This window comes from Musca autumnalis, unplaced genomic scaffold, assembly GCF_047663935.1.
Source record: "Musca autumnalis isolate F117 unplaced genomic scaffold, ASM4766393v1 scaffold_1, whole genome shotgun sequence".
In the NCBI taxonomy this organism is placed as follows: domain Eukaryota; kingdom Metazoa; phylum Arthropoda; class Insecta; order Diptera; family Muscidae; genus Musca; species Musca autumnalis.
The window spans coordinates 299,469,031-299,495,355 of NW_027411644.1; the positions used below are offsets into that span (position 1 = coordinate 299,469,031).

The 26,325-nt window shown below is 37.3% G+C and overlaps 2 protein-coding genes across 2 annotated transcripts in view; one reads left to right on the forward strand and one right to left on the reverse strand.

Moving 5' to 3' along the window:
- On the forward strand, positions 1-8,454 carry Alp13 (Alkaline phosphatase 13). The gene is made up of 3 exons (XM_073961949.1): positions 1-579; positions 637-1,412; positions 8,114-8,454. The coding sequence occupies exons 1-3, from the start codon at positions 181-183 to the stop codon at positions 8,328-8,330; spliced, it is 1,392 nt and encodes a 463-aa protein (XP_073818050.1). The 5' UTR covers positions 1-180; the 3' UTR covers positions 8,331-8,454.
- Positions 8,347-26,325, reverse strand: part of nerfin-2 (nervous fingers 2) — a 27,382-nt gene continuing 9,403 nt past the window's right edge. The window contains exons 2-4 of the mRNA XM_073961948.1: positions 20,688-22,457; positions 9,218-9,420; positions 8,347-9,143 (exon numbers count right to left, since the gene is read on the reverse strand). Of these exons, the coding sequence (XP_073818049.1) occupies positions 8,732-9,143; positions 9,218-9,420; positions 20,688-22,445 (2,373 nt within the window). The 5' untranslated portion in view covers positions 22,446-22,457 and the 3' untranslated portion in view covers positions 8,347-8,731. The remainder of the gene's footprint in view (positions 9,144-9,217; positions 9,421-20,687; positions 22,458-26,325) is intronic.

The following is a 26,325-nucleotide window of genomic DNA, read 5'->3' on the forward strand; positions in this document are numbered from 1 at the left end:
AGACGTGAAGTGAAAACTTTACAATGAACTTGTCCGGCGTAATCTTTATGAGAACATAATGGGACAATGACGACGCAGCTGCAGCAGATAAACTTAAATTGCATTTTATTCTCATTGGTTGTGGATGAACATTTGAAGCGGCTGGCATTAGTCTTGAATTGACTCTCATCTCGTCTGGCAATGGATAACAGCAAAAGTTCGGTGGCAAGTCGACTTAGATTAAAGTCAACGCAAATTTTCATTGTGGCCGGAACGGTGCTAATGGCAATGGTTATATCGTTGGTTTGCATTGGTTTGACGGTGCGCTATGAGGTGGATACCGATACTGTGGATGCTGGTAGCATTGGATATTGGACCATGAATTTACCACCGGAGCAAGAGGAATGGTTTACTAAGGGTCTAGAAGACTTACGACTTACTTCAAAGGGTACCCAACGTGATAATGGTAAAGTGAAAAATGTTATTGTGTTTTTGGCGGATGGTGTGACCACAGATATGTTGGCAAGGACCCGTTTTGGAGACCAAGGTAATGTGACGGATTTTCTGTGGGATTCGTTTCCTCACTTTGGTGTTTTGAAGGTACACGGTAAATCTCGCTTATTACGAAATTCATGTAATTACCTTTGGGCATTTCAGAGCAGCTGTGGTTTTACGGCCAATTGTGATATTTTCTCCATGGGTACAGCCCTGTTTGGTGGTGTCAAAACCCGCATGGGTTTGGGTGGTTTAGATAGAAGGGCGGAGTTGGAGAATTGTACTCAAGCCAATATGGCCACATATCGTGTTCAAAGTATAATGGAACAGGCCCAAGCCTCACACTTGCGCACCGGTTTTATAACTACCAAACGTGTCACAAGTCCTCCTCTGGCAGCCCTTTATGCCCACACAGCTGATACAAAATGGGAATGTGATACATCGATGCCAAGAGAAAAACGTTTAACGGCCGATTGTTTGGATGTGGCGGAACAATTAATGACTGGAGAAACGGGGCAACAGCTCAATGTCATAATGGGTGGTGGCAAACAAACCCTGGTGTCACGCTTACCAAATGACACAGATGTTGATGTAAATGCCTGCGATTCCAAAGATAAACGTAATCTTATACAAGATTGGAAAACCCTCAAGCTGGAGGAGAATGTAAAATTTAAATTATTGGAAAGCACGAAAGATTTGCTGAAATTTAATGGAACATCACGTAATTATGTTTTGGGCATCTATGCCACTGGAAATGTGGCCAAGAAAAATCCTGCTTTCAGGGATATGGTTTCAAAATCGTTGGGTGTTATGCTGAGATCTGATGTTGGCTATGTTTTTGTGGCTGAAACAAATGTACAGGGTGAGAATGTTGGAGATTTTCGTGAAACTCTATTGGAATTAAATCAAACTATTGCGGATACTATGACGAATTCAGGGTGAGTATTGAGTTGAGAGAATTAAGAATGCAACCCAAAACCTTATATTTTCAAAGCGTGTGGCGAACCATGCGGTGGCACTAGCTTACATTCCTTGATCAACAAAATGCATATGTATTTGTTGTCATCAAGAGATTATCAGTTTTGACTGTATATTTTTTGGAAATATCGATTGCTGTCAAACGGGTGTAATCATGTAGAAGCAGCCCAAGCGTTGTCAAATATATACCTAAAATGCAAGGAAAGATATTTTAACTCGAATATTTCGTAAAAAACTAGAAATGGCGGAAATTGCCCCGTCTACATACACCGTGCTCTTGAACCAAATTTAAATGGAAGGTGCTTAAACCTGGGAAGTTTTTGCGGATTCTGAAACTACAATGTTCAAGATGAGAAAAATCAAAAAATCAAAAAACGCCGGAGCGCTTTTTAAATAAATCGCGATTCAAGTTCACATTTTTAAGGGTTTTTTAGGTTTTCACGATTTCGCTTGGAAACCGTAAGTCCTATCGAAATTGAATAAATGAAAATGTTTTAGCTATGAAAATTCTCTACAGGATTTAAAATTAGTTAAGGTGCACTGCGCAAAACTTTGTAATATAAGGAGGCGATACAGTCAATCCATTGTCCTAATTTGAATATCTCAATAACCGAAAAAACTACGAAGTCGATCTTGTAGAGAATTTTCGTAGCTATAAAATGTTCTTTAGTACCATTTCGATGGGACTTGCGGTTTCCAAGCCGAATCGTGAAAACCTTCAAAATGTCAAGTTGAATCGCGATTTATTTAAAAGGCGCTCCGGCAATTTTTTTTTTTTGTTTTTCGATTTTTCTCATCTATGGACATTGTAGTTTCAGAATCCGCAAAAACTTCCCAGGTGTAAGCACCTTCTATTTCAATTTATTTCAAGAGCACCGTGCATAAGTTTCTTCCCGACGTACAGTGGTTCAGAAATCGATTTTCCTGGCCACAACCCTAATTTTTTGTTCTCACCGATTGATAATATCTATATGGGATTCGATAGTAAAAAAAATTGAGTATATGAACCCCATTTCACTGTTAATTTTTCTAAGTACGCACAAAACCTCCGTACCAAAAATGTTCGACGTAGATCCACGTTCTGATATATTGCCATTATATAGGTATCTCCTGATTTCCATAATTAAGAAGGTTTAGAAACATTTTCCAACGAAAATGGCTGTAAATTTGGTTTTCGGGATTTTAACAGACAAAACATCACGTTTTGGTATATCTTCCACACAAATGCTCTACTTTAAATAACGTATTTTCATGTAAAAATGGATTTATAAAATTGTTGATAACACGACAAAAGGCAAAAAAATACAGACGAAATTTTTGGAGTAGGTACCTCGGAGTATGTAAGTCCCAATTTACATTAAGCGAGTTTACTTGCGGCAATTGTCAGTTTGATGGAGAGAGAGGCGAGGTATATGGTAACCCTTTGCCTCTCAACACCCTCTCTCACCCACAAACTGACAATTGCCGCAAGTAAACTCGCCTAATGTAAATTGGGACTAATTAAATATTAAAAGAGTAAGACAAGGCTATAGTCGGGTCGGGGCCGACTATGTGATACACTACACCACTACCCCTGTACATAAGCTTTTGACTGGTAAAATTCAAAATATAAAAATTGGGATAGCTTAGCGCCTTTGCTCAGAATATCTTCATTATTACAGGTCAATTTTGTTGAAACGCATTTAAGTACATCGTCAGTTCAACTCAAATAAAACAAGTAAGAACGGCGTTAAGTTCGGCTGGGCCGAACTTGTTATACCCTTCCAACACGAGTTGTTTTGAAGTAAAATGCAATAATTAGTTTCTTTACTGTATGAAGAAGACTTAATATTTAATTTCAACAATTTCAGTAAAACAATGTGAGGCACCGTTCTATGGAGGCTATTTCAAAACGTCGATTTATACCGACAAATTTCTGGCGGAAAGTTTTTAGACTCAAAGAAGACTAAATACCAAACTTCCTATATTTCGGTAAGAGAATGTAGCTAAAACTTAAAAAAATACCGAAAATCAAAAAGTACGCTTCTATGGGGATATAGGAATACGTGGATATATACTGATAATACTCTTCTGGAATATTTTATAATCCCTTGGAAGACTAAATAATGAATTTCAGTCATTTCGGTGGGATATTGACGTCACAACCTTCAGTATTACGAAAATCGGGAGGTACCGTTCTTAGGGACAATATCTAAACGTGGACCTATACCGACGAAGTTTTGTCCAAAATGGGGGCAATATGAAGACAAATTCCTGGGTAACAGTTTTATATCACCGATCACGAAGACTTAATACGAAGTTGCAGCCATTTTGGTGGAATATTAAAGTCACAACCTTCAAAATACCGAAAATCGGGAGGTACCTTTCCATGGGGGCTATATGAAGGCGTGGACCTATACCGACAAATTTTAAGTGGAAAGTTTAGTACCCCCAACGAAGTCTAAATACCAAATTTCAGCTATTTCAGAGTAATATCTAGGCTACAACCTTCAAAATACCGAAAATTGGGAGGTACCGTTGTATGGGGGCTACATGAAGGCGTGGGCCTATACCGACAAATTTAAAGGGGGAAATTTTATACCCACAACAAAGGTTATACATCAAATTTCCGCCATTTCGGTGGAACATTGAGGCCACAACCTTCAAAATGTCAGCCTTTTCGGTGTGATAAACCGGTGCCAAAACCTTCAAAGTACCGAAAATCGGGTGGTACCGTTCTATGGGGGCTATATGAAATCGTGGAGCGATATAGCCCATTTGCAATACCAAACATCCTAGGAGTTATAGAAACTTCTATACCAAATTACAAAGCTCTATCGTAAAAATTGTGAGCTGTATCTTGATTTCAACAGACAGACGGACGGACAGACGGAGATGGTTAGATCGACTTTTACCCTGATCAAGAATATATATACTTTATAGGGTCTCCGATGAATATTTCGATGTGTTACAAACGGAATGACAAATTTAATTATACCCTCCATAATAGGGTGGAGGGTATAAAAATGAAAAAGTGGGATGTAGGCCAACCATCAATAGGCTTCTTTCTCTATGAGACCCCCATCAACTCCTAACATTTTATGAGGATCCGATCAAAATTCCGACCTGTAGTGTGATTGCACAAAAAATGGAAAATTGGATGAATTACCGACTATTGCGATACGAGGGCAGTTCGGAAACTTCTTAGCCTATCAATGAAAGAGAATAGTTAGTTTTTCAAAAATATTTTTATTTTTCAATATAATCTCCTGAAACTTCAATACACTTAGTCCAACGCTTTTCTAGCAATTCTATCCCTTGATTAAAATAGTTTTCCTAAAGGTCTTCAAAATAGTGGTTTACAACTGTAATTGCATCTTCATTTGAGGTAAAACGCTTGCCAGCAAGGAATTTTTTTAGATTTGGGAACAAGTAAAAGTCACTGGGAGCTAAATCAGGAGAATAAGGTGGGTGGTCACGCAACTCGTACTTTAATTCGTTGATTTTAGCCATTGTTAAAACACTCTTGTGCGCTGGTGCGTTGTCTTGATGAAAAATTATTTTTTTACATTTAATTGATCCAAAAGGTTGCAATAGTACTCTGAATTTATTGTTTTACCCTTTTGCAGATAGTCAGTCAATAAAATACCTTTGAAGTCCCAAAAAACCGTTGCCATAACCTTACCTGCCAATTGAATTGTTTTTGCCTTCTTTGGGGCACTTCCTCCAGCTTCAGTCCATTGTTTGGATTGTTCTTTTGTCTCTGGAGTATAGTGGTGGATCCATGTCTCATCAACAGTTATGACACGACGCTTAAAATCCATTTTATTTCGCTTAAAACAATCCAAACAAGCTTGTTCATTCTTATGCGTTTTTGATCGACTGTTAACAAATGCGGCACCCATCTTGCAGAAAGCTTTTTCATCTGTAGTTCTTCATGCAAAATTAAATGGACTCGATCACTTGAGATGCCCATGATATTAGCAATTTCACGCACTTTTATTCGTCGATCATTTAATACCATATCATGCACTTTTGCTACAATTTCTGTTGTTGTTGCTGTTTTTGGACGTCCACTACGTGGTTCATTGCCAAATCGAAACAAAATTTAACATGTGTTCATAACAGAGATGGAAGTTTCCAAAACACTTAACTTTTTTCTGTTTATACCGCGCTTTTTGTGCTAGGCAAAGAAGTTTCCGAACTGCCCTCTTATCTTTGTTGTTTGACCACCTATGATAACCTACTTCACATCGTTGTGAAGGTGATATTTTCTACTTTCCTTGCCAGATTTTGCTTTCGATATACCTCTTACAGAAGAGAGATATACATAACTGCTTTGAAATAAAACGTGGGCATTTTCCCCAAAAAGGCGCGGCATTATAAAAAGTCAAGCGAAAAACAGAGAGGAATGGAGATCTTTTCTTAGTTCGGTCTATGGAACAAATGTTCTGTAATGGGCCAACTAAGTAAGTGAGTATTTTCTCCAATGAAGTTTTTTTTCACATTCCGACCCTGAATAATATACGACCATTACCAAAAACCAATAGGTTTTTTCCTCTGTGGGGGTCCATTAACAAACAAAATTTCGTGACGATCCAACAAAAAAAAAAAAAAAAAAAATTGCGACATGTAGCGTGATTACAAAAAAATTAAAAAAATTGGATGTATTACCGATAGGGTTTTGGATATGGAAATCCCGCCCCGGGAATTCCCGGGAATTCTCGGTTTTTTGGTTACGGGATTTTCCCGGGAAACAAAATCATATTTCCCGGGAAATCGGGAAATGTCTTTTAACATTTTTTCGCAACTAATATTGAATGAATGACTAAACTATGCCCGTCACTTTTATATCATAGAATCAGCATTCGATTAGATTTTACAGAACAATAAATTACAAAAGATTTGGAAAAAACTTTAATCTACAAAAGTGTTTTCAGGGAAAAAGTTATAAGAGCCGCACCAAAAACATGGACTATAACGACGGATTTTTATTCTGTTCCATTTAAGTGCGAAAGAATATTTTCTATTTTGAAGTCCCATTTTTATACCCTCAGTCATTGGGCTAAAGAAGTAGACTACTTCCGGTACCTTCCCCACAAAAGTTCAACAATTATCACTAAAGTGGTGCGTTTCGTACGCAACTCTCGAAGGGAGTAACCAAATCGGTCATAATTTTGCATATGGTAATATTAGTTCCAGGCATAGAACGGGTTCCATACCAAATTCGTAAAAGGTGAAGTTTAAGAGCTCCTCTCGGATCGATTTGAAATTTTTTTAGCAGTTTGTCTTTACGGCCCCCTTTACGACGGTACAAATTTTTTAGGGGGGCAAGTCCGCACTTCCTGAGATAATGTCTGAAAAGCTCCAAGAAACCTTGACGGCAACACCTAAAATGGAAAACTGGAAAGATAACTCCCGCAGGAAGTTTCTAATTGGTCCAAATTTTGCACATTGTATTATTTCATCTAGTCATGTATCAGGTTGAAATATGGAATATAACGGCCCAGCCCTTCGAGTACCTCCAACACAAAATTTTTGGAAAAGTGCAGTTTAACAGTTCATCTCAAATCATTTTGAAATTATTTCCAAAAGCTCTACTTGAAGGCCGAGTTACGACGGCGCAACTTTTTTGGGAGGTCAAGTCCACTCTTCCTGAGGTAAAGGCCCAAAATCTCAGAAAAAGCCTGCCGGTACCAACTACATAGGGTAGGTAGTACGTAAGAAAACCGTCGAAGGGAGAAATATCCCCACAGTTCAAATTTGTTTTATTTTTAATTATTTTATATTAACGATTATAATTTCTATATGGGATTCGATAGTAAAAAAATTTGATTATATGAACAGCATTTGGATATATGAGCCACATTTCACTGTTAATTTTTCTAAGTACACACAAAACCTCCGTACCAAAAATGTTCGATGTAGACCCACGTTCTGATATAGTGCCATTCTATAGGTACCTCCCGAAACGGAAATGGCTGTAAATTTGTTTTTCGGGGTTTTAACAGATGAAAAATCTTCATCTTCGGGGTTTTAACAGATGAAAAATCTTCACACCACGTTTTGGTGTATAAACTCAGGGGCCTAAGAAAATATCACATACAAATTTGAAGGTTATTCGATTAAAATTTACCGAGTTATAGCAAAATCGAGGAAAGATATATATGGGCGCTATATCTAAATCTGAACCGATATGGACCAAAGTAGATATTTTTCATTCCTGTGCCCTCATAAGTAAATAAGCAAAAATTCATCAACCTAGGTCAACGCCTTATATTTTTGTCCACTTTTGTATGGAAGCGGCAACACTGTGCGTCGATCACAAAAATACATGAACTGGCGGATATGCATACTCAACTCAGAACCTGGGTCTATGTATGTATATCCCTAAATGGAACTGAGTGTCTATCTCACTTCCTTTTCCATGTTATATACAAATCCACAAAGGTTTAATAGCCCTTACCACGTCTGGTATAGGGTATAAACATCGCACCACATACTTCAAGTATATATACTCGTATATACATATGTATATTATTTATAAATTATTGAACGCTTAATGAAAGATACATATTGTACCGTTTGTACTATGTAGCTCCTAATTTTAATTCACCTTTTATGTTGCTTCTCTTCTATAAAATAAAAAAACTGTATTACAATTAAATTCCTTGTTTTACAGATTTTTCCCAGAAACAACATTGGTACTTGTTGGATTTATGGACTTCACACAATCGTCGAGCGATCAGATTTCGTCCGAGGATATTTTGCTATTTGCCAAAGGACCAAATTCCCATTTATTTCACAGTATACACGATGAGACGTATATGGCCCATGTGATTTCATATTCCCTAGAGATTGGACCATTCAAACCAAAGAAATCAAAGAAAAAACTCTAAAACACCACAGCGATACTTAACAGTGGAATTCAATTGCATTTATTTGATTGTAAATTCTTTATCTTTATCTTTGTTTTCACAATATATTTGGCTAACAATAAAATAATTACTTTAATAAAAAAAATACTTATTTATACATCATCAAATTCAGAACGTGAACTAGAATTACTGGAACCATACAAATGGGATGTCATTAAGTTAAAAGGTTTCATGGGTGGGTGATTTGCAGTCGATAAAGGAGGACTAGAATGATTTAATATTACTGGTCGTCCTGAGCTTGAAGATGATGACGGTGGTGGCGGTACTGCGTTTCCCGACAGCTCTTGACTAATCGTTGTTGTTGCGGTTATTGTTGAGGTCACAGCTGCAGCTATACGCGGCACAGGACGTAAAATATTTTGTCATTTAACTGGGAGTGGAACCAAAGGTGTCGGTCGATTTCCGAAATTCCCTGCAGCAACGTTACTTAAATTACGCAAATGATTCGCCTGAACATATTGAAAGGCCGATGAACGTTCCAGCTGCTGAGATAAATAAAATTCTCCTAAGGTGTAAAAACGTCTATGATCAAAGGGGGCGCCAAACGGAAATGTACCGAATCGTGTTGCAGTATAGGGACGAGGTGGTATCATGGGAGGATACAGAGGTGTATTGGGTAGACGTGAGGGTGGATGCAGCGCTGCATTTAAATGTGAACCCACTGGTGGGTGATGAAGATTGCCTGAATTTGTTGCCGAATGTTTAAATATGTCCAGAGATTTTAGATTTTCCAACATCTGGTGAGAGGTTTGATGTTTCTTTAAGTAGGCTTGTCTAAAATGGTGAAACAAATATATTGTTGGTGTTTGTTTGTAAAATTTTTGTGGAATATTTTTTATTCAACTTACCGTCGGAATGTTTTGCCACATTGATTACAAGGATATATGCCATCGATGCCATCGTCATTGAGATTTTTATCTGGTGAATGTCGAACAGACGATGGTAATCTTTCAGCATGTTGCCGTTTTTTAGCTTGACTATTGGCCAAGAGCTCAGATTTGGGTTTATGCCATCGTCGATGCGAAGCCAAATTTGCAGGACAATTGAAAACCTAAAAAATACATCGATTTTGTCTTATTATTGAATTCATGATATCAATTTAAGAATAATTAAAAAACATGTGTCGAATATTAAATACCGTTACAAATCTGAATACACAAACATTTCATACAGCCTTAACGAAGAAAAGGCCGGAAATGTAACATAACACAGTACAGAGGTACATACGTAATTTAAAGAAAATTACAAATAGCAGGTTGAAAATGTCTTAAGTTAATAAAACTTTCGAACTTTTTATTTTCTCTATTATGTACGGTAGAGAATGTTTGGTTAGTTGACTTCTTTAGAATAAAAATGCAAAGTAGTTTTCCAAATGTTTACCAAATGTAGTCTTTGCAATTATGATTACATCTATATTAGTTTCTTCGTTCTTCTACATAGCTTTCTGGTAGGTGACGTAGAACATGAAAGATACCAAGTGCACACTGACCTCCCCGTGGTCTCACCAAAGGAGCTGCCTTTAACACCCGTTAAAAGTAGTCAGCTAATATGTGCAGCGTGTATGCCTACCAGGATCAATCATCCAATTTCCATGGTAATGTTGAAATAGCTGGATGAGCCTGGAGTGGAGTATCTCACTAAAGTTCTCAACCTGTTGCTGAAAAATGGGCAGGGTGGTCCTGCTACTGAAGCCAGGCAAGGATGCCAGCAAAGGTGAATCGTACAGGCCGATTTCTTTTTGTCACCTGTAGCGAAGACCCTTGAGGCCTTAGTCCTCCCAAGCATTAAAAATAGCTATCAAGTTGCCGATCATCAGCATGGATTCCGAAAGCAGCACAGCACGACAACAGCGCTGCACGCCATCTCCAAACATATTTTTCGAGGACTTAACCAGGATCCGGCCGTGTGATAGAACAGTGATGGTGGCGCTTAACTTATCAAAAGCCTTTGATACTGTCAAGCACTCCTCGCTGTCTGAAACGTTAGATAATACACCATATGTGGTCGCTAGTCGTATGTGGAATTCAGGAACAAGAAATCCAAGCCCCGTAGAGTGAAACAGGGAGTTCCCCAAGGAGAGGTGATATCCTCTACCTTTCCTGTATTCCGCCCCCTCCAGACGGCATTGAGATCGTAACGTATGCGGATGATTTGTACGATCCTGGAGTCAGGTACCTACCCTGATGACATCTGTGAGAGACTGAACTCCTATTTAATCGATCTTACCACTTTTTTCCACGCAAGGAATATCCAGATATCCGCCACGAAATCGACGGCCACTCTGTTAACCACATGGAAGAGAGTTGAATATCAGGGTCGATGGTAGCAGAATTCCGAATTCCCAAAATTCTAGGGATCACATTCGACACCACTTTCACATCGTCCTCGCTTGCCACAGCTATCTGCAATAAACTGAAATGTAGGAACAAGGTCCTCAAGTTCCTAGCCGGCAGCACTTGGGATGCAGATAAAGAACCCTTGTTGACCACGTATAAAGCGATAGGTCGGTCTGTGGTTAGCTGTGAGTCGCCGGTTTGGTCCCCGAATTTATGTGACACGCAGGGGGATAAGATTCAAATTTGTCAGAACGCCGACTTGAGAACAGCAACAGGGTGCCTCCTCAAATCTACAGTGGACCATCTACATGAGGAGGCAAAAATTCTTCCAGAACGACGACATAATGAGATGCTATCGTTGCAGTACTTGCTCGGGTGTTACCGTGAGAGCCATCCCAATCACCATCTGCTGGCCACCGATACACCCAGGCACATCAAAAAGGATACTAATGCTCTAGATACGGAGGTTCCACAATATAGGAGAGAACCTCTAGATCAACAGGCATATCAGGCGGGTTTGAACAGCATTCACACGGACACAGCTGCTAAGGCCATAAGCAATAATTGTATGAATGCAGTCATCGGAGTACATCCCCCATCTATCGCAGCTGAAGAGCGTCAGCTGCCACGACAGACCAGTGTAGTTTTGGCTCAATTACGCTGGGGATATTGCAGTCGCCTAAATTCCTATTGGGCGGAATTCGATCGCACCGTGCAAGACATCTGCCCAGTATGCGGCATGGGATTGCACGACACAAAACACCTTTTCAACTGCCCCGCCAAACCTACGCATCTAACCCCAGTGGATCTGTGGTTACATTCCATCGAAGTAGCCACTTTCCTGGAACTGGAGATAGACCCAGAGTAGGGTGGGGCGATTTGTGTGGAAGGAAAAAAACCTTAATGAGCCCTTCGCGTTTCTGATTGCTGGGATTGAACTGAGCAAAAAAGTCCACTGGACCATATATCTACCGTGAAAATCGAGCCTCCCGATTTTGACTTTAAGTTTTTTATTGACGTTTTTTGGATATTTTGGCATATAACAGCCAAACCATTGAGATTTTCGATCCAACACAAAGACAAACATTGTAGCCAATACAGTAATTGAAAACTCTCTAATACATCGCAAAAGCATTGGAACGCCCCTTCAGGCAGTTTTGGCCTTAAGAATATGCAAACTTTTCGGAAAATGTCGATAAATGAAGATATGTCCGTTTAAATTTGAAAATGTAAGAAACCCAGATTTTCACTACTTTTACCGTTATAAAAAAAATAAAACGAAGTGACCCAAACGAACTAAAGGCATTGTCGTTGTCCATGGATCCCAACACGATATAATTTTGCATCAGAACACTTGAATATTTTTCGGGTCAAATTTTGTAGCACAATGTATTTTATCCACATTTTCCGAAAAGTTTGCACATTCTTAAGGCCAAAACTGCCTGAAGGAGCGTTCCAATGCTTTTGCGATGTATTAGAGAGTTTTCAATTACTATCTTGGCTACAATGTTTGTCTTTTTGTTGGATCTAAAATCTCAATGGTTTTGCTGTTATATGCCAAAATATCCAAAAAACGTCAATAAAAAACTTAAAGTCAAAATCGGGAGGCTCGATTTTCACGGTAGATATATGGTCCAGTGGACTTTTTTGCTCAGTTCAATCCCAGGAATAAGAAACGCGAAGGGCCCAGGAAGGTTTTCAAATCGCCCCGCCCTAACTCAGAGCCAGATTGAACAGGAGAACGAACATACAAACATAATAATAAAACACTGTTACAACAACAACAGCAACAACAACCAGAATGATACAACGTTGAAAAAAAGTCCTCTATAGTTGCAAAAAAAAAAATCTCCTCTATAGTTTATTCACTGTGAGATGCACTTGCAAAGATCAAGGCCTATATTTCTGTCATGCAGGAAAGACGTCACAACAACACCCAAATGGGATCACTGCATTTTAGTCTCCATAATGAAACATCTGACATCGAAATGAGGCTGGTAGACTACGCAACGCAAATTCACTGTACTTTCCCTGGCAACTTCAGGAAAATCGGTTCAGTAATTTTTCGTACAAATGATAAAAATTGAAAACAGAGGGCGTATAAGTGGGCGTGGTCAAATTTTCTTTGCATAAAAACCCAAGTCGGGTTATGGCGCACATTTTACAGAAAGAATTATCCAAAATGGTCCAGCCGTTTTATAATTTTTATTTATATAGATAGAACAGAAGACGATGAACAGATCCAATAAAAAAGATGGAATTAAGTGTATACCGCCCAACTACATAGTATGAGGTAAATGCAGCAAGAGACGATTTGAAGAATATTAAGGCCGCAGGAACCGATGGCACGCTGATAAGGTGTATGCATTAGCTCTGTACCACCAGCTGGAAGGAGGAGGAACGCAAACCCAATAAATTGAATGTGGGTATAAGTATAAGTGTGCTCTGGGATATTGTGTGAACGGCTAAACCCTACAGTCAATGAAATAATTGGGGAATATCTATGCGGTTGTACCCCTGGAAAAAACAGAAGGACAGAATCAAATATAAATCTTTTTTCGATATCTCTATATCGAATCATTTGGTATTGCATGATGGCATTAACTGATACCTGGTTGCAGTAAAATAGGAAAGAACCTCTCCGAACAGTTTAGTAGTTATAAGAGGTTTCAGACAGCCTTTCCACATATCATCGAAAATGTCATTCGAGATTTAAATGGTAAAATAAATTTCACAGTACAAACTTTCTTATTCCGACGGCATTGATATCACGAGTCGATCAATAAAAGGAGTTACTGATATCTTTAAAAAAGTCGAAGGGTCTGCTAATGTGGGTCCAACAGTAAACGGTGATAAGACCAAGTTGATGGTATCAGCGCGCAATGCGTCAAAAAACTCGGGCAAACTGTGGATGTTGGCACCTACTATTCTCAAGTAGTTAAAGGCTCCGTCTACCTCGGCAACGTCACAAACACAACATAACGATAGGGTAGTATCTCAAAATTTCTTATTTTTTCAGTAGAGACAAACATCTGTTGATACATCAGTCGTCACTCTGAAGACATGAAGAGTAACATATCGGTATTTTGTGACGAAAAAGTATACAAAATAATCGGATTTTTACATTGGGATCGTTTTTCTTATAAAATGTGAAAATATTAGAAATTTGAGTAACTACCCTCCCTAATTTCAAAACATACATATCGCACGTATGTTGTGAAATAGGAACAAGAATTGCATTGTTCAACAGATGCCACGGTGCGCCCTAAATAATTTTAAATTAAAGGTGCCTGAGAAGTTTTGTGGATTCTGAAACTACAATGTTCATAGATGAGAAAAATCAAAAAACGAAAAAAATCGCCGGAGGGATTTTCAAATAAATCGAGTTCAAAGTTCAATTTTTTAGGGCTTTATTAGGTTTGCACGATTTTGCTCGGAAACCGCAATCCCTATCGAAATGGGATTAGAGCAACTGTTGTAGCAGTGAAAATTCTCTACAAGATTGACCTTAATGTTATTTTTGTAGGTTTTACCATTTTTGAGATATAGAAGTTCAAATTGGGACAATGCACTGACTGTATCCTCCTTATGAAACAATGCCATTACTGCAATTTCCCAACTTAAACTTAAATATCTAAAAAAAATGGTACAACCTAGAAAAAATACACAAGCCAGTCTTGTAGAGAATTTTTACAGCTATAAGATTTTCTAAGGTCCCATACCGATAAGACTTGCCGTACTCAAGCAAAATCGCGAAACCCTTACAAAAAAACCTAAAAATATAACCTGAGCTTCTTTATCTCAAAAATGGTTCAACCTGGGAACAAATCATAAAGGCGAATCCTCTAGAGAATTTTCACAGCTACAACATTTTCTTTAGCTCTATTTCGATAGGACTTGCGGTTTCCAAGTAACATCATGAAAACCGAAAATAGGCCCTCCAAAGATTTTTCTTGTTTTCTTTTTATTTTTCTCATCTATGAATATTGCTGTTTCAGAATCCGCAAAAACTTCCCAGGTGTAAGCGGTTTTCATTTAAAGTTAGTTAAGGTGTACCCTTCATGACATTGTTTTATAAGGAGACAATGCAGTCAGTACATTGTCCCAATTTGAACTTCTATATTTCAAAAATGGTAAAACCTACGAAAATTATATTAAAGTCAATACGAAAATAAAAAAAATTGTGCTTTTTAATGTGACCATTAAAAATGATGCATCACAATAATCGGTTAATAATTTGCAATAATTTGTTTTGTTACTGATGACAACGATACAAGGTCGACGTTGGTGCTTGGCGATGTTATTGTTATTGTTGTAATAGCTTTAAGTATTATTTATCCTGATGATATCTTTCGAAGAAAGACGAAATATCGATTTAAATAATAAATAAAAACAACAAAAACAAAGACCTCGAGCTCGGTTTTATTTAAACATATATTTATAATAATCAAAATAAAGGTCGAACTAAATAATAAAAAAGAATATATAATATTATATATTATATCAATAATACCTTAGTATGATAGGCAAGAAAACAATTTTTACTTGTATTTGAACATAGATGAACACCACACTTTGACACAAGTGTTCCTGTCTTGCTAAAACGACGTCGACCTTTTTCTCCCATACCACCCAATGACGAATTTGGCAGGTCGTAAGTAACTGTACGGCGCTTGGAACTGGAACATGACGCTCGACTCTCTCTGGATACTTTACAACACGTAGTTCAATGGTGCTATCTTCTAGCAAATTGATCTCTATTTCTTCACCTCTCTCCAAAATTTCGTTCAAACCATTCTACATAAACTCTTCATATTCGCACTCTTCATCAGAAGACTTGTTTCAGCCGAACTCCAGAATGGCATGTATATTTGTTTCCAGAGCCGTTTAGGTGGTTTGTTCATATTTTCGATTTCAATGGTTTTCACTATCACCGTGGACCAAAGTTGCTTATAAGCAACTTCAAAAAAGAAAAAAAATATTGTAAAGGAACAATGCCACATTTTTTGAAAATGCTATTTTTGTTTTATAACTATACCTGTTAGTAATAACAATGCGTATTTGTTTTTTAAAATTATTATTTAAATATATTTTTTGTTTAACTTTACTTTATGCACTATTTTTTTAGAGAGCGCGATTTGCTAGACTTCATAGTGAATATATATATTTGTTTCACAACATCCCATAGAGACAAGGAAGACTTCATAGTGAATAATGCATAATAAATAGGTCGATCGTCACATAACTGATATTTTTGCTGTTGTTTTTTTATTCTGAGAACTTCAATTAACCAAACCAATGCGAGTTTTGATGAGAAAATCTTATCAGTTTCAAATTAAATCATGCTAAAAATCGAAGTTGCTTATAAGCAACATTGGGGTCGAAAGGGTTAAGAATATTTCTGAAAACTATTTTCAAAGAAAAGTGGCAAAAATTTTGTTTTATGCTCAAATTTTTACCTCTATTAGGCAACGCCGTTAAAGACTAGTATAATATAGGACAAAACTGCCTAATACAGGAATTTTCATATATCATTAGATTGTTTGTACGTACTCTGGACATAGCCCTTAATGATTTTTCATGGTCATTTTTTGGAAAATAACTTCAAAAACTAGAAATTTCTAGCCAAATTGCCTACAAAGGGGCATTAATTACAATCATGCCTATATCACGTCAAAAATATAATTTTTTCTATCGGAACCAATAATTCCACTATTCTGATTACTAAAATTGCATGAAAAGCGAAAAATTTGGAAATTATTAATAGGCTATTGTGGTGCATCATTTTTAATGCTTACCTTAAAAAGGACCATTTTTATTTTCCGGTTAAATTTTAGTATAATCGTACTGTAAACGGAATATTTTTGTATGCCATCTTAAAGACAACTCTTTGGCCTACAAAATTGTTTTTGAATAGTTAAAAAATCTCAACTCGTTTCCAAGTTATCAACGTTTACATTTTTTATTTCAGGTTGCATCATTTTAGTGACAGTCACTGTAAGTCGCGTTTAAAGTTCGAATTTTTAGGGTTTTTTAGGTTTTCACGATTTTGCTTGGAAACCGCAAGTCATATCGAAATGAGACTAAAGAAAATGTTGTGGCAGTGGAAATTCTCAACAAAATTAACCTTCAAGATATTTTTGAGATATAGCACTTCAAATTGAGAAAATGCACTGACTGTATTGCCTCCTTATAAAATAATGTCATGTAGGGGCGCCTTAACTACCTTTTAATGATAACCGCTTACACCTGCAACATTTTTGCGGATTCTGAAACAGCAATGTTAATAGATGAAAAAACCCAAAAATAAGAAAAAATCGCAGGAGGGATTTTTAAATAAATCGTGGTTAAAGTTCTCATTTTTAGGTTGTTTTTAGGTTTTCACGATTTTGCTTTGAAACCGCAAGTCCTATCTAAATGGGACTAAAGAAAATGTTGTAGCTGTGATAATTATCTACGAGATTGTTCCTAGGTTAAGTAATTTCCTCATCGTCTGCGGGTCAACTGCCTAACGACGAATTAAACGATTCTTCTATCACACATTATGTCGATAATTTGTAGACAATTGACGTGCCCCACGGTTTTATTTTAGTCTAGTCTATGCATATGTTTATAATTCCCACGACTGTATCTATTTTATTATTTTTTGGTTTTTAGTACATTTATCTTAAACATTGCAATGTATGTTTAACATAAAACCGTTTAACTTAAAAAGTTTTTTTACCTATTTTTATTTTCTAGTTTTTAGTTTTTATTTCGCATTCTGTTTAATTCATTTAGTGCTTCATTATTGCAAGGTTTCTCGCCCGTTAGTTTATTGCAGTCCAACTCCTCTATACGTAGTCCCTGCAAAGATCTTACTCTACTAAGAGCCACGTAGGTTTGACCTTCTTCAAACAGTTTCGCACCTAAGTATACGACTGCGTGATTCACAGTGCTGCCCTGCATTTTATGTATTGTAAAAGCCCATGATAGTATTAAAGGCAACATTCTTCTTTCAGCCGTCCTGTAATTGTACTTAGCTGGAAACTGTATGGCTTTCGGGTGTATAAGATGTACTGTATAGTGCACTGCATTCTTCTTGTCAAGCTCTTTTATTTGATACCCATATTGGTGGGATTGATAAAAAAAATTATTATCAGCCATTTGGTAGCGGCGGCAATCTTAGATTTCAATTTTGCATAGTAAATTGTATTCTACTTGTTGAGACCTTTCATTTGATACCCATGTTGATGGGATTGATAAAATCTAAGTTATCCGCCATTTTGTAGAGGCCGCCATCTTGGATTTTAATTTTATATACACGCAGAGAAAAAATATTTTTCGCTTTTGTTGGAACAAAAATATATGTTTTGGTTCCAAAAATGTATTTGTTTTGTTCAAACATTGTAATCCAAATCCAAAAATACCATCTTTTGTTCCAAACATAGAAAACAAAAACAACTTTCGAATTTCCGCAATATTGTTAAAATCGTTAACAATACCGATTGTAGGAACTATCATAATCTAATTTTGTTTACAAAAAGTATTGTCAATACAGAAAACCAGCCCAGAAATTTTTGATTTGAGTGCACATACTTCTCATATACACTTTTCGCATAACTTGGATATAAATGTCGCGTATAATATTGCAATCATTGATGAACACAATACATGGTTTGCTGCATTGGCTGACAACAAAGCCAAACAAAAAGCCACAAGAACCCACCACAACATAAGGAATAATTGAACACCATAACAAACATGAAAAGGAAAGAAGAATGAAACAAAACAGAAACAAATAAAAACAAGAGTCTCACAAGTACATACACACAAAAACAAAGGTAAAGGCAGCATGTCATACAAACACACCACAACTCACCAAAATTGTTTTTTCAACACGGCATCGAATAGCGAGAGAAGAGAAACAAATTTTCGAAGAAAAGAGAGAAATATTGTTCAGTTGACACAAACTATTTTTGGATTTACAATACTACATGAGGAATCCAACAATATGTTAACAATACATATTTTGCTCTTGGAATATTGTTGGATCAAACATATTTTTTTCTCTGCGTGTAGTACATTGTATTCTACTGGTTGAGCACTTTCATTTGATACCCATATTGATGGGATTGATAAAACCTACGTTATCCGCCATTTTGTAGCGGCCGCCATCTTGGATTTAAATTTTTTATAGTATATTGTATTCTGCTTGTTGAGCCCTTTCATATGATTCCCAAATTGATGGGATTGATAAAACCTACGTTATCCGCCATTTTGTAGCGGCCGCCATCTTGGATTTAAATTTTTTATAGTATATTGTATTCTGTTTGTTGAGCGCTTTCATTTGATACCCATATTGATGGGATTGATAAAACCTACGTTATCCGCCATTTTGTAGCGGCGGCCATCTTGAATTTATAATGATAATGAATAAACATAATTGTATTGTCACCAAAATCCAAAGTGTATACAAAATTTCAGATTAATCGGTTGACAGGAAGAGGGTGAAATTTGAATTACTAAATTTGACCCAAGAATAAATAAAACAAACGGGGTGAGCTAAATAAAACCATTTAAAAATACTAAAAATGCAAACTTTGATCGCGATTTATTTGAAAATCCCTCCGGCGATTTGTTTGTTTTTTTCATTTTTATCATCTATGAACATTTAGAATCCGCAAAAACTTCCCAGGTGTAAGCTCCTTCCATTTAAAGTTAGTTAAGCCGCACCGTGTCTTATCAGCTTGTCGCCACTTCCAATAAAATGGTCAGATCTTCAGTACGCTAACTGTATCAGTAACCAGATTTAATTCATCATCTTTGCAGAAGAATATGCCTGCCCTAAGTCTGGTATTTTACACTCTGGCTCCTGTACATTACGAGTTTCTCAGTCTCACGTTGTTCACTTGTTCTTCTCCTCTCTCCTCTTCACCCGTGTTGCTACTGACTGCCGCGTTCTTCTCTTCAGTAGCCTAACAATTCTTCTGATCCTACCATGGATTTTAAGATATCGGTTTTTGGTACCCAGTATAGATTTGGCATAATTTTGAACAGAGTCGGTTATTCTTTGCCATTCCGCTTTTACAAAACCGGGACAAAGAGTGCGGTCTTTTAAGTGGATAAATTGAACTCAGTAGGCTTGTGCTATATGTTGTGTTTGCAGCTTCTCGAATTTTCGTCCTGTGTTAAATCGCACTTTTGCCGTAACATTAGGGTAGGATCAGAAATGCGTTCCGTGGCTTCAGTGCAGTTTAAACCCGAGTATTGCTTTGGCAATGACAGACCACTTTTATTTTGAATTTTTAATAGATCTTGTAATCATGGCAGTGTTTTTCTGGGGGAAACCAATATTTCCCATATATGGGTCCCGAAATGTCCCAATATTTAGGTCCACTCCTTCATAAATAACCAGCACAAATAAACAGGTAAGTCCAGGCTTTACTGCAGATAGTATTTGTGATCTCTATAACAATGTTATAATTTTATAGGTATATGTTATATACTTTCTTCGATAATGGTCCGAAAGTTCCAAAAACCTCGCCCAAGTTGGAATGACTAAGGATTTTTTCGTGTCGACTGTGTTGATTGGATCTGTCAGTGGAATTATTTAGCCTACTATTTATTATACCTATTCTCAGGCAATATGACGTTTTCAACGGTGGCAAGAATACACCTCAGCCTAATGTAGATGACACTTCCTGAGAATTTTGATCATGTAAAACTGCTTTGCAAGTGGTGTCTTCAGCCACAACGTTCGAATTCACTTCCATATCATCGAACAAATATGAAACAAATAATTGATATGAGAAAAGTTTCAATTCTGTGATATGTTTTTTGTTTATCTGGATGTTGTTGAAGTTATACAAGAAAATGTTCGATATTTTTTTACGTTCTGTATACCCTTTTATTGCCTATTCCTTAAAACCCACATTTATATTAAAGATTTTACTTTTCTATAACTTTTCACATAAATCCCATTAAATTACTCCACACTTACCTTTTCACATTCCGAACATTTGTATTCAATGTGAACAATGCGTGGACAACGATGTTGTGCCAATTTGAAGGCATCATCATACAGGGTACGACACAACTGGCACAAATATGCTCCAATCTTATTATCGATGCTGGCCAAAATCGCTTTAGCTTCTTCGGTGACTTCGACAACATTGAAAGCTGGATCAATGTCACCTTTGCGCACCACCAACTCCTCATCGTCACGTAGTTTGCGTATAATAGTGCCGGAAACTGGACTGATGGTCTCCTCGTCCAGTGACATGTGTTTGCGTAGTTTCATACGTTTGCGTTCTGTTTTGTGTGTCTTATAGGGTGGTCTAATGTGGCTGCTATTGGAATTAGGTACATGGTTTGGGGTTATCATAATTTCTTGTTTGTCTTGTGTTGCTGCTGCTGCATCCATGTGTGTCACCGTCGCATAAGGATTCTCCGTTGTGGGCTTTGTACAATTTGTCAAATCAATGTAGGTTTTCGCATTGTTAGCGGAGGAATCGTTGTTGGAATTTCTTTCCTTTTGAAAATCCCTGTCAAATAATTTCGCCAGACCATCGACAGCACGATTGTGTAATTCTTCATTTTCGTAGACCAATTTGTTGCGTGTCAATACTTGGCCGGACTTGGCCAATTCTTGTTCCAATTCGGCTTGGCTTTGTAGTCGCAGCATGGTGATGGCTTTGTTGGACAAGGGATTTATGTCGTCGTCATCGTTACTTAGAATGTCAACATATTCCTCATCTTCATCCTCTTCCGTGCCATTTGTTTGGTTTCGCTGGGAATACCTTGGCTCTGAACTACTGTGGTGCGAACTGTTTGGCGAAGAGAGGGTGGCGTGTGAATGATTGTGTTGCACCTCATTAGTTTCAACATCTTCGTTGAGCTCTTGAGAACTGACAAGTGTTTCATTTTCTTCATCAATTTCTTCATCATCGTCGTTTTCTTTGACTTCTTCGGCAACATTATTGACCTCATCTTCCTCTCTGTTGTTATCGTTGTCTTCATCATCATCCTCATCTTCGGTTAGGACAATTGTCTCATCATCAACATAAATTGTTGGCATACTAGGAAGTTGTTGTGGCTGTTGGCGATATTCGTCCATTCGAATCATTACACTTCGTTGACTTTTGGATATTTCCGCAAAAGTGTTTCCAGCTTCTCCGTCTCCAGTGCCCGGCAATGTATTGGCATTGTTCCTTTCAGCAAAAGTTTGTTGTGTTAATGTTTCATATCCTTCATTGTCGTCCTGCATTGTGAATGACGGTAATTCCTCACGTCCTCTTGTATAGGTGGAGGTAAAATAGTTGTGACTCTCTGCCGTTGCCATGCCTCTCTTCGGACTTCTCGTTGGGTTATTTGTTGTCGATGTGCCCTCTTGTGTTTGTGGTGTTGTGGTTCCCATGACATGCGGTCGCCACAAAAAATGCTGCTGTTCCTCTGTCATAAATCTTGACCGTTTCCTAGGTGGCGATGGTGTCGAAGGCGGAGTAATGGGCACAATATTAACTCCTGCCCTTAGCGAGAGATCTAATGGAGAAATTATTAAATTGTTGACTGGTGTTATTTGCCTTTGTTGATGTGAAATTGTCTGAGGCAGTGGCACTAATGGTGGCTGGAGAGATGTTGCTGGCGGCAGGTGTTGATGTTGTTGATGCTCTAGAATTGGTGGTCTGGCACTGAATTGGGGAAATGTTTCATTAATTGCAGGTAATACACGGCATTCCGCAAATGCTTCGTTCATCATTTTCAATTGTTACTGTAAATGAGAAAAAAAGTGTCAGGAATTTTGTTAATTTTATGCGCGTTTCTATCAATAAAATTATAAGTGAAACAGTGAGCGAAATGATTGTGAAAAGTTTTCCATATTTTCTTCATGCTTTTACGAATATATGTTAACAACCTTATAATTATTTCTTTAAATGTTGACATTGCACATAGGTTTCAATCAGGAAATTTTTGGCCAAAACCCTATTTTTGAAGTTTCAAAATCTTAATTGGTTTTTGCGCAGAATAATAAAAAACACATCAAGTCAACCGAAAATAATCAGTTTTTGTAAATACCGCTAGTTTCCGTTGATTGGCGCAGTACCAAAATTGACACTTTTTTATGTAAAAATAAAACAGAATTTGTGCTGTAAAATATACAATTTTGTTTGTTGTATTGTGTCGCTGCATAAATATACAGAAGTGAGACCAAAATTAGTATGAATCTGGAAGCTGTTAGTGAGTACTTTCATAATATTTACAAACAGAACTAAGAAATTTGTAAAATTAGCGTAATAAAATCAATGTTTTTATATATATTGAAAATAATTTTTTACAAATATTTTTTATATATATTTAAACTTTTAAAAAATTTCCAAATATGTCCACCTCCAAATCGAATTTGAAAGATAGCAGGGGGTCTGTACTAATAAATTCAGAAGTCAAATCGTGCTCAAATTTGCCACAGTTAAAATAAAGTGAATTTTTCTATTTTAAGATGGGAGAATTTTTTGTAAATGCCAGTTGTGACTGTGCGTAGTATCCAATTGAAATAGAACGGTAATACCCACATCTAGCAACCTATTTTTCCTTAAAATTCATATTTAAGGGTTTCAGAGTGTAGAAAACAAGTACGTATAATTTTTTTGAAAATAGGTCCATTTTTTATCATAGCCCCCACATAAAAGTACCGTCCGATTTTAGATATTTTGTGGATTTTAGCGACACTTTCTGACCGATTCGGCTGAAATTTAGTATTTTGACCTCTTGGAAGATATGAATCCTTCGTACCAAAAATTATTAACATAGGTCAATGTTTTGGTTTAGACCCCACACAACCGGACCACCCTGTTCAACAAATTTTGGCAGTTTTTGGTAATTTTTTCGATAAAACGTAAGAATTGCTGTTTGTACACCATTTATTATAATAATAATCAATTTCAATACAAAATGGACGTTGAAATAGTTTTGGCCAGAAAATTTGGATTTGGGACCATATATATATATATATATATATATATATATATATATATATATATATATATATATATATATAATGTTTTGGATAAAATGAAAAAGCTCTCGAATCCGGAAAACGGCGTGTCAGTGTCAGGAGGTATCAGCTGAAGATTCACGATGAGCTCGAAATTGGGCACATTGGGCCCAAGCGGAATGTTGATGGTAATGTACCAGAAGCCTTGAAATTTAGTTACTATAGCTAGGCAAGGATGCCAAGAAACGGAAATCGTAGCTGTCGATTTTCGTTCTACCGCAGTGGCGAATATTCAAGAGTCACTCCTCCCTATGATGAGATACTATTTCCCAGTTGCCCAAAATACTTTTTTGAGATTGTTTTTTTTTTTCATTTCATAGACCTTCTATGCAACACGAAAATTATTAACCATATTCTCACAGCGTAGCATGAAAGAATACCAAAGAAAGAAACACGTGTCTCGCCGTTTTTCCCTATCTCATCAACTTTCGCGGTTATAGGCTTCCAAACTTTTGTGGATTTTATGTCAAAAGGGATAATTTTGACAGGGTCATGTCTTCCAAAACGCTAAAGAAATTTGATTTACTCTCAGAGGCAAAGTTGTAGCTCTTGTCTAAAAGAACAAAAGTTGCGAACACATAAAATCCATCAAACTACAAGGTCAAAATCGCCACGGTAAAAACACGTTTTTTTGTTGCCCTAATGTATATACACTTATGACCAGACGATTCGAATTCAAATTCGTTCGAATTCGACCAAACTCCTGTTATTGTAATAAATATTTGTTCGAATGAGAAACATGAATGAAATATTTGTCAAAAAACAGAAGTTTGGTAGTAGTTCGAACGAACTTGAATTCGAATCGTCTTAGTGAAACATACCATTAGATACGATAAAAATGTGATTTCATCGAAGAAATGCTTTTAGACCTCTTCTTCTTTATTGCATATTCGAAATTCGAATGTTAGCGACCATATTACATTTCATGTATAATATGTTATATTTCATTGGCAAAATAAGAAAATAATTATCTATTTCTTGCGACATTTATTAAATTTCTTGCATTTGGGAGTTCTTTCCACTGTTTAATATTTTGGAGCCAGGACATCTCTTGTCTTTCTCTGCTACGTTTTCCTTCTATACTGGCTTGTAGAATTCGTATATCCGTCTATGTATAATTTTCAGAAAAATTTTTAAGGCGTGGTTCATCAAGTCGTAGTCGTTGCATCCTTTGGGGTGAGATTTCTTTGGAATGGTTATAAATGTGGACTTCAGCCAATCCTTCGGGGTATTTTCCGGTGTCATAAATATAGTTAAATAGTTTCGTTAACAGATCCAATATTGTTATCTTACTTAGCTGGCCCATTACAGAACATTTGTTCTATAGGCCGAACTAAGAAAAGATCTCCAATTCTCTCTATTTGTTGCTTCGCTTTCTGGAATACCGCGCCTTTTCATCTCATCATCCACTTGTTTGCGTCATCTATTCCTTGGCCTGCCAATTCTGCGTGCACGCCAAGCGGTCCCGTGTTTATACACCTTTTTAGCGGGGTCATGATCGCTCATTCTTATGATATGGCCTAGCCAACGCAATCGCTGCATCTCGATACGTTTAACAATATTGATGTCGTTGTACAGCAGATACAGCTAGTGGTTCATGCGACGTCGATATTCACCGTCAACGCAGATTGGTCCGTAGATCTTTCGAAGAATTTTTCTCTCAACACACCAAGCACTGCCATGTCTGCTTGCGCAAGTACCCACGCTTCGGAGCCATACATCAGCACGGGTAGTATCAGTGTTTTGTAGAGCGTTATTTTTGTTTGACGAGATGTGGCTTTGTTTTTTAACTGCTTACTTAAACCAAAGTAGCATCTGTTGGCCAGTATAATTCTTCTTTTTATTTCACAACTGATGTCGTTTGTTGTGTTTACGGAGGTGCCGATGTAGACGAAGTCTTTTACTACCTCAATGTCATAGGAACCAACTTCCACAGTCGGTCCGAGCTCAATGGACGCATTGCGCGTCGACGCCATCAACTTGGTCTTCTCACCGTTTACCGCCAGACCCACTTTAGCAGATTCTCCTTCGACCTTCATAAAGGTATCAGTTACTTCTTTTACTGATCGGCCTATGATGTCTATATCATCAGCATAAGCAAGTAACATGTGACTATTGGTGTAGATTGTGCCACTTCTTTTGACGTTTGCCTCTCGTATAACCTTTTCCAGCAGGATGTTAAAGAGATCACACGAAAGGCTGTCTCCTTGTCTGAAACCTCTTTTGGTACCAAACTCTTCGGAGAGGTCCTTTCCTATTTTACCTGAGGACCTCGTGTCAGTTAAAGTCATTTTGCAAAGACGGATGAGCTTTGCGGGGATACCAAATTCAGACATGGCTTGGAATACCTTTGAACGCAGCGGGCTGTCGAAGGCTGCTTTATAATCGACAAAAAGGCGGTAGGTGTCGATCTGCATCTCTTGGGTCTTCTCCAGGATTTTCCGCAGGGTAAATATCTGGTCAATGGTGGACTTGCCAGGTCAAAAGCCGCATTGGTATGGTCCAATTATCTCGTTGACCATAGGCTTTAGTCGTTCGCACAATATCCCTGACACGAACTTGTAGGCAATAGGGAGTAGACTTATGA